The 8,494-nt window shown below is 39.3% G+C and overlaps 1 protein-coding gene across 7 annotated transcripts in view; it reads right to left on the bottom strand.

Annotated features, from left to right (window-relative positions):
• Positions 1 to 247: 247 nt before the first annotated feature.
• MTUS1 (microtubule associated scaffold protein 1) overlaps positions 248 to 8,494 on the bottom strand; it is a 116,776-nt gene continuing 108,529 nt past the window's right edge. For all 7 annotated transcript variants that reach the window (XM_074541438.1, XM_074541437.1, XM_074541439.1 and 4 more), the window contains 7 exons: positions 7,529 to 7,743; positions 6,903 to 7,008; positions 5,851 to 5,924; positions 5,651 to 5,746; positions 3,022 to 3,138; positions 1,722 to 1,819; positions 248 to 925 (listed from right to left, as the gene is read on the bottom strand). In XM_074541438.1, the coding sequence (XP_074397539.1) occupies positions 709 to 925; positions 1,722 to 1,819; positions 3,022 to 3,138; positions 5,651 to 5,746; positions 5,851 to 5,924; positions 6,903 to 7,008; positions 7,529 to 7,743 (923 nt within the window). In that variant the 3' untranslated portion in view covers positions 248 to 708. The remainder of the gene's footprint in view (positions 926 to 1,721; positions 1,820 to 3,021; positions 3,139 to 5,650; positions 5,747 to 5,850; positions 5,925 to 6,902; positions 7,009 to 7,528; positions 7,744 to 8,494) is intronic.

The following is an 8,494-nucleotide window of genomic DNA, read 5'->3' as shown; positions in this document are numbered from 1 at the left end:
AAAGAACCCATGCAAAATATGGCTGCAATTCAATTTGTTTTTAAAATGAATTCAAAGTTGCATACTCAGGTTGGCCAAGACTCTAATAAGTCAGTTGACAGAGGTCTTCATGGCATTTTTTTACCAGCCAGAATGATGAAGGAAATTACCTTACAGTACCAGTGGCAGTTTCTCCTCATTCCCAGGCAAGGGTACTCTGTTAAGCATGCATACTGAGAGCAGTACCAAGGAAGTACATGTCAATGTATAGGCTTCAGCTTTTATCCTTTATTACGTACACAGCAAAGAAGGCAGCATTAGACACACGCACAGTGTGTTACACCCACTCCATCCACCGCACACGCACACGCACACACACAGCCTTAAAAAAGTGTCGGTGATAAGGAACATATTATAAAGGTTGTGATCTTTATCTCTAAGCCCCTGAGCTTCTTCTTATGGTTAGGTGAAAAGGCAACAAACAAGTCTTTCCTTGCTTTATAAGTGCTTTGTGCAACGATGTCCACAGAGGTCATAAGTCTTTTTGGGAGGAGTGAATGTCTTACTCCCATATTCACAGTCTCCTATCGCTGTTTTTGCAACACATAGTTTCCAGTTATGTTCAGTTGTCATAGGCGGCTAATATAGCTCTTGCTCCTGTGATTAAAGTTAGGAAAGGTTCTGCAGATCAGAAATGAAATGCAGACCCCCCCTTTCTCTCAAGAGATGTCATCTTGGTGACACTGCAGGACTAGAGAAGTTACCAGAATTTCGTGGGGACTGAAGAGGCACAGATGAAGAACTGGGAGACAGTTTTCTTGGGCTGCATAGATCACCATTGTGCAACTTCCACAGAAGTTCTTCATTTTCCATTGACAGGCGTTTGTTCACTTTTGATTCTTTCTCTAGTGACTCCTGTAAAACTGCTTGCTCTGTAGAAAGTTGCCTGCAAATAGAAGATTTACATCAGAACACATAACCCAACTTGGAGGCTGCAGTATTAAAACTTAAAGAAAGATTTGAAAGTGCATAAGCCTTTGCTTGGCTCACAACTGAATTCCAGCTTTAATTGGAGGACTGAGCATGTTCTCATTCTAGCTATATTTAAACTGGTAGCTTACAGAAAGCAGGAGAAAGTCCCAGTAAGAAACATCCCTAAGGACCAGAAAAAGCATCAGAAAAGTGAGGCTTAAAACAACATGTGCTTTTAAACGCCTGTGCTGGAGCATTTGGGTCTTGTTGCAGGCTCAGCTCAACATTGGAAGCTACAGATTTCTTCACACCAAAGGAGTCTGGCCATCCATTTAAGCAACTGCTAGGAGGAGCTCAGACCAGTTTTATTCATGTTAAATATTACTGTTACTGCTAAATAAACCACACTGATCTAAACTGGGGACAAATCACTCACTGAAGTGGTTATAAGTATGACCTAAGTCTAGCTTACGAGCCAGTAATACTTAAAAAGGTCAATCTTTGTATGATGGTATTTCTGAGTTGCTTTTTCTTCCCTAAAATATTGGAGTACTAAGAACATAGTAAACCTTTATCCCCTTTCAAAATGTTCCTGCTTGTTAACTGTAGAAATGCACATGTGTAGAGATACAAGTGGGGAAGAAATTGATGTGTTCTTTCACAGAGTACTAAAAAATTGCATTCACCAGTACTTCAAGAGAATTTTCTTTCTTGTCACAGGAACCCCTTCCCCCGATTAAAGGCATCTAAATGTTCACAGATATTTTCACCTTGAAAGCTCCATGTGTTTGTCCATCCGAGCTTTTAATTCTTCATTTTCTTGCTGAACCTTCTTTAATTTATCCATTAAGATGGTGTTGTTCTCCACCTTGGAAAGAAGGTCACAATTTGAAATAAAACCCATACGTGCACTCATCAAGCTTCTGACTGAGCTATCAGAGATGTTGGCAATCTGGACTTTGCAGAGCTTGTTACAGTACACACAAAAACATCCTACTTAGCTTATCCTTGCATAACACTGGCGCTTGGCCACTTGTGCTGATGAGATGCCAACAAGGAGGATTGCTGCTAACCAGCACATTCCAGTAATTTCTGCCAGTGATGGGCAGTTTTAGACACTGTAGTACCTTTCTAGACAGAAGACTGTCTAGAAATAACACGACAAATTCAAGAATTCCCCTGATAAACAGCTTTCCCTCTTGCTCTTCTGATTCCACATCACTGCTGGAGGACATTATCAAAAATAAAAGGAAAAACTGATTAAGTGGTTGCATGGTCCAAGGCCTTTTACACTGAGGCCAATGTCTGTTGGAAAAGATGAAGGTTTGCTAGCAATTTGCCAGTAATTGCAGACTAGAGTAACATACACTGCTGCACAATACTGAACAACTGACATCAATGTGTTCCTTTGTATCCAAACCTCTTTCTATACTTCCTCATTAAAGTCTTGCTTAAGCAAGTATTACAACAGTGTTCAAAGGCCCCACCCAGGAGGAGGACCCTGTCCTGTCACAAATAACAGCATGCTAAGGGATTACAAGTCTTGCCTCTGAAATTGAATTTTCATGTGGAATTACACACAGGTCAAAGAGACAGTCACACAGCTACACAAGCAGCTTAACACGTAAAATGATTGGCCTAAGCTAATCAAGACTTACTCCACTTCATATTTGATCCCTTCTTGTTAAATTAGGATCATTTCCTTCCTAATGTATTCCTGACACTGCAATCTATCTTCCATACCACTTGAGCAATGTAGCAGGTAAGGATTCTGTTCTTTAGGGGAAGAGGCTCCCAGATAACTGTACTAACATAGCAATAGTTTCTGCAAACCAGCAATTGTCTTAAGACGTTAAAAGGTCATGTAGAGCATCGGGTCATTTTTTTGTTTGCCTCTTGACATATATCCCAACACTGTACCTGCAATGTGAGCATGTCCCATCAGGAATTCCTGTTTCCTTTTAAACAAAAACTATGAATTCTTGCATGTAAGTCTGTCCAGCCCAAGTTCATTATAGGAACACAAGTCAGAGACACAGCCCCAGCATGCCAGACCCAAGGAATGCTCACCAGCTTTTCCATCTTCATTAGCTTTATGTCCTGCTGATGGAGTTTCTCATTCTTGATCTCCAGCACTGCTTTCAAACTTTCCAGCTCCTGTTCCAGGTACATAATCTGTGGGTTTTTCTGAAAGATTGCCAGAGAGTTTGCTTAGTACCCTGAATTTCAGGAATAATTTAGATGTTTCTCTGCTATTCTGAAAAAACAAGGAAATAATTATGGTAACGAGTTACTTGTTCTAAATGAAATCAAGTCAAACACCAGAATAAATAACAAGATCTGATATCACTTTCTCTTTGTTTTTTGTTTGTCCTTCAGGGTAGGTGGACAGCTGCAGTTGCTTCATCAGAAGTTGTTCAGAAAACACTTAATGCACAGACATGAAAAACCCTTGTGAATCAAAGGACGGCATGAATGCTGTCACACCAAAACTTGTTTCATAGGAGTGCCCAAAGGCCTTAAGGCTAGGAGTTCCAAATTTTATTTCATATTACTCATAACCCATCCCAGGAGATAATTAGAGTAAACATTTGAAGAGTTTTCAGGCACTGGAATACTTCAAAAAAGCACCAGAATTTTAAGTTCTGAACTTGACTGTAGCTTATGTTCCCTGGTTTGAGTCTGAAAGTAGCTGGCTCATAAGCAGAAATTGAAAGTTTTCAGCTTTACATTCTTCTGAAGCCTGAAAATGCAACTATACATAAAAATTTTGCACTGGTACACATCCACAACTTATCTACAATATAGCAAGATAGGACTTTTTTATTTTTCCTTTTTGTATTGTTTTCTGGGAGGTGGAAGGGAGATCAGGAGGAGGCCGCAGCAGGGTAAGATGTGGCTGCCTCAAGGACCTGTTTTCCAGAGTAAGAAACCATTCAAACACTGCAGAGTAAAACAGATTGTCTGCATTTCAAGGCAGTCACAGTCAAAAAAAGGGAAAATAGAGCAAATCTGAGTCCACTTCCAGATAGTGAGAATGAAACATGAGCTGAACTCAATCAATGATTAAGCATGTTGTGTAACTAAGTTTATCTTCAAAATCAAACAAAACTTGTTTCAGTGCATTTGGGTAAGAACACAGGTGCCCTGCACTGAGTAACAGCTTCACTGCCACACCACAAACCTCGGACAGGAGGGCAGTGCCTGCAGCCTTGTGGGGTGTGGGCCCACAGGCACAGGGCCAGCACATGTCACAAGTAATAGGGGCTCCATCACCTAGGTCATTCTCCTGCTTGTTTTTAAGGCCTGTTGCAGTAGTGGTTCTTGTTTAGCTTTGGAGAAGTCAGTGTGAGGGTGAATGAAGCATGCTGTGTGAGGGTGATGCATGCTGTGCTGCCTCAGTGAAGGCAGCAGATAATCTGTTCCTGTTTTGTGACTTTAACATGGAATCTAGGAGCTAACAAGGAAAGCAATCCTGAAAAGTTGAAATGTTACAGTATGTTCAGTATTCACTTTATTTTCTTTCCCTCAAGTCCAATGGTCTTAAAATGTGTTCTTAAAGTCAAGTCTGAGCCCCCACATTAGCTACTCAGAGGAGAACACACAGGCGAATAAAAAGACTGAAAGGCCTACATCTTTTAGCAAAAACCTGGAATATCAAGTGACACTACCTAAATGATACCAGAGAGGTAGAAATACATCTCTCTCTTCAAAGGGTTATTGGGAATACCAATACTGCAGAATTTGTGCTTAGTACAGAAGAGTATGCTGAGTCAAACTGGTGCTTTTCCAAAGACAAGTCTCAAGCTTATCATGCATCTTATGCTGCCAGGAAAGCACAAAGCACATTTGCAGCTATGTAAAGGCACTTGACTATTGCTCCTTTAATTTAAGCAACATCTGAGCGTGCCTGTGGAATTACAGCTCAAACTCCCGCTGCCACAGCAACATATTGTGGGTGCAGATCTTGTGGCAGCTCTGTCCTGCCACTAGAATAAGCAATAAGAGAAAACAATACAGAACAAATTCCAGTGAAAACTAGGGCAACTTCCACTAGAGGCATCCTAACTGAGGCTTTAAGCATGGAATTTCTTTGTGGAATAAACAATACCACTGGTATTCCACTTACTTCTGTGTAACCAGAAAGATAAGCATGTTTGTGTCTAAGCCCCATCACCCAATGCATAAAAAAACTCTCTCTCAGAACACATTTCTCTCCCAGGAGCATCAGAGGCAACAGCAGCCTTGGGAGGAAAGGCAGGACACAAATAAAAGTTTCTTTGAAGGATAAACCAGGAAAAAGAAAGAATCAACATTTGAATAAATGCATTAGAAATGAGCTTTGCGTTAGTGATGCAAGCCCACACTGATCACAGCACTGTACAACAGTTACTGACTGTGCACAAAAATGCTGTGGGTACAACTCCTGTACACACATGGGTCTTCAGTTTAGCTTAGGTGGGCTATTAGTTACACCTCTGACTTAGATACTCAACAGCTTTATAGAATTACAATGGTAAAGTTAATACACAGCATCACAGTGCTTGTGAAAAATGTCTGGCTGATGAGCCATTTACAAAAAAATATTACTAAGTATGGGACCCCTATCAGGCTTCATTGCAAATTTTTTGCATTATGCAATAAAATAAACCCAGGCAAGATCTGTTCATCCACATTACTGTGGAAGATGAAGACTTACGAGATTGGCTTTTTCTTTGGCTATTTGTTTTTGTTCTTCTAATTTCAGCTTCTCACTCAGAGAGTTGTTTTCACTTTTTAGTTCATCAATTCTTTTCTGAAATGTAAATATATTGTATCATTAGGCCAAGAATTCAGTGCATATATCCAAACTCCTTTTCAAGTTTTAAACTGTTGCAATGAACCCAGCCCTTAACAAACCTCCAGCAACTCCTGCTTCTCTTTAAAGGAATCTTCAAGCGACTTTCTTTCAGATTCATGGGTACTCTTGAGCTCTAAAACAAATTGTTTTTGCAGATTTTTAATACCACATAAGACATGAAAATTCTTTTTGAAAATAAACAGCTTGAAGAGCCAGCCTACAAATATATGCATAGATACAGTTGATGGCAACACAGTTACATTAACTGATGTAAAGCATTTATGAAGTATCAGATTTATTCCCACTTCAGATTTGCAGATTGTCCCCTCACATATCCATTTCATTAGCAAACAGCCTGTCCATTTTGGGAACATTCATCTGCATGCAACAAATGGACTTACTAAGCACAGGTCACATCTGACACAAGTTGAGTTTATGGAAGGAAACAAAGCAAAAATTGAAATTGTGGAAATTGAAACTTCTAAAAAAACATTTATTTTCCTACTTTGGATGCCATGCAGAGGAGTTTGCTCTTTGAAAGCAATAAAAGCATGTCCAGTCTTCAAGACAAAAAAAGTATCACTGAAAACTTAGCTATCAAGTGGAGTGGAAAGAGGATGGAAATCATCATCCCTTAAATCAATGAGACACAATGTCATTTAAACCTGAGCACATCACCACCCCCTCCCTGAAAAACACCTCTGCCACAGTGTACAGGACACAGTGTAGGATATTTCTTAACATATCCATGTCATTATGGAAGGCACACAACCCTACTCATCCTCATTTTCAATTCTGAGGTGCTCCTTACAGAACTAGGGGGTGGGAGGAATTATTCCATCACTTGAGATTTTGAGGGCAGTTCAGGTGTCTTTTACTACAAGAAAAAGTCACTTTCACTCAAACTGTTTATAAAGTTTCATTCACAATTGGATCATGGTTTTTGCTGTATGTAAAATAAGACTTGTCAGTTCCAACAGAAGGAGTTCAGCCAAAGTTTTTAAACATTAAACAAAGAACAGTGAAGGGGACACAATGATCAAAACATCTGAATACTTTTGTTTGTGACTAGCAGTACTATAGCATATGTACTTAAATACAAAATACTTGCCTGAAAAAGAGGATTCATACTCCTTTTTCAGCTCCTCTACTTTTTCTGAGTGCCTGTTTTCAAGTTCCAGCTTAAAGCTTTCATGTGTGGTATTTAAATTGTCCACCTGCAATATGACAACATGATTTTTCTCCCCTTACATGTATCAACTTAACCCTTGTTTAAAGCATTGTTTCAATGGCTTCATGTACTATGTCAAGTATATTTAAAATGGTCTAGCAGGATTCAAAAGTAGAAGCTAAGCCATGTACAAGGCTTAATAAATGAGAATGATGCCCTACAGTTTACCACTACCAAAGGAAAACGTGTGCATCTCTCCCAAGCATTGAGTTGCAAAGCAAGATCAGAGGGAAGGTGTGTTTCTAGAAATCTTAAAACTCAAGCTGACCCAAATAGCCCATGGAGCTCTAGAAATAACTTAAGCTGGCAGGACACAACCAGTCTCCACCACATTTAAACATAAGCCCAAGATCTGTACAGCTTAGTGTGGTAGTATTTTTTATTGCTGCAATGAAGTGGAATTTCACATTAAATAACTGTTATTAGCAAATCCCAGGATTCTCTGAAGGCTCATTTGTACCAGAAAGCAGTTGCTAGAGAACTTTTCTACTTTGGGTGTTACAAACCTGCTCCTGGAGTTGGGCTTTATACTTTTCAGCTTCCTCAATGCAGATACTTCGGAGTTTCTCACATTCTGCAGTGTAAAACTGTTTAAGCTTCTCCTCCACCTCAGCTAAGTCATCATTATGTTTCTGGTTTAACTTCTGCAAATACCCTTCATAAGCAATTTGCAGTTCATTCCTGTCTCTTTCCAATTTCTCACAAGCGGCAGAAGTGGTTACTGAAGATGTCAAAAGAAAAAAAGAAAAGAAAAAGAAAGGAATTGGATCAAGTTCAATACAAAAGTCACATCTTCATTTACAGGTATTAAAAACAGTGAACACATTACACAGTAACATGGTTATATACAAAGACAATTATGATTTATCCATTAAATGTGTGCCTTCAAGGACACATGAACAGATCTTCACAAAAATATGAAATTCCATGTTTCTTAGGCTGAGAATGAATTGAACCCAGCTAAGCCAGGAGCCCACATAAAAAGCACAAGTGTGGCAGATTGACACGACATAGAAGGAGGAATGTCTCATGAGAGACACTGAAGAGCTCCAATAAAACAATTAATTGTATTTGCTACTTTACCTTATTTGATCCCATTCAGTAGAATATTTGTCGGAGTACTTCACTTTTTGACATAGAAACCACTTAGCTAAATTTGAAAGTCCTAATTTCCTGAAAACTGTATGTTTAATGACACCCATACTCAGACATACAGCAAAGAAACAATTCTAGCTTGACATGGACCTGATACAGATCTGCCAATCTGAAAGGTACCCTCATGTGTTTATGCATGAGATATTTAAATATGCAAGACAGAAAATGGTTTTAGGCAAAAAGTGCAGAGTATTAAGAAATGATAAATGCTCTGCAACTCTCTTTACATCTGCATTAACACAGGTCTGCTAAGAAGGCTGCCTAAGTTTGTCTCCCCATATTTGCAGCTGCTTGAAAGGCAAAACAGAAGTTAGCAA

Source organism: Zonotrichia albicollis, chromosome 5 (assembly GCF_047830755.1).
Source record: "Zonotrichia albicollis isolate bZonAlb1 chromosome 5, bZonAlb1.hap1, whole genome shotgun sequence".
Taxonomy (NCBI): domain Eukaryota; kingdom Metazoa; phylum Chordata; class Aves; order Passeriformes; family Passerellidae; genus Zonotrichia; species Zonotrichia albicollis.
Note: the sequence above shows the minus strand (reverse complement) of the source record. Positions and strands in the feature narration are given on the sequence as shown.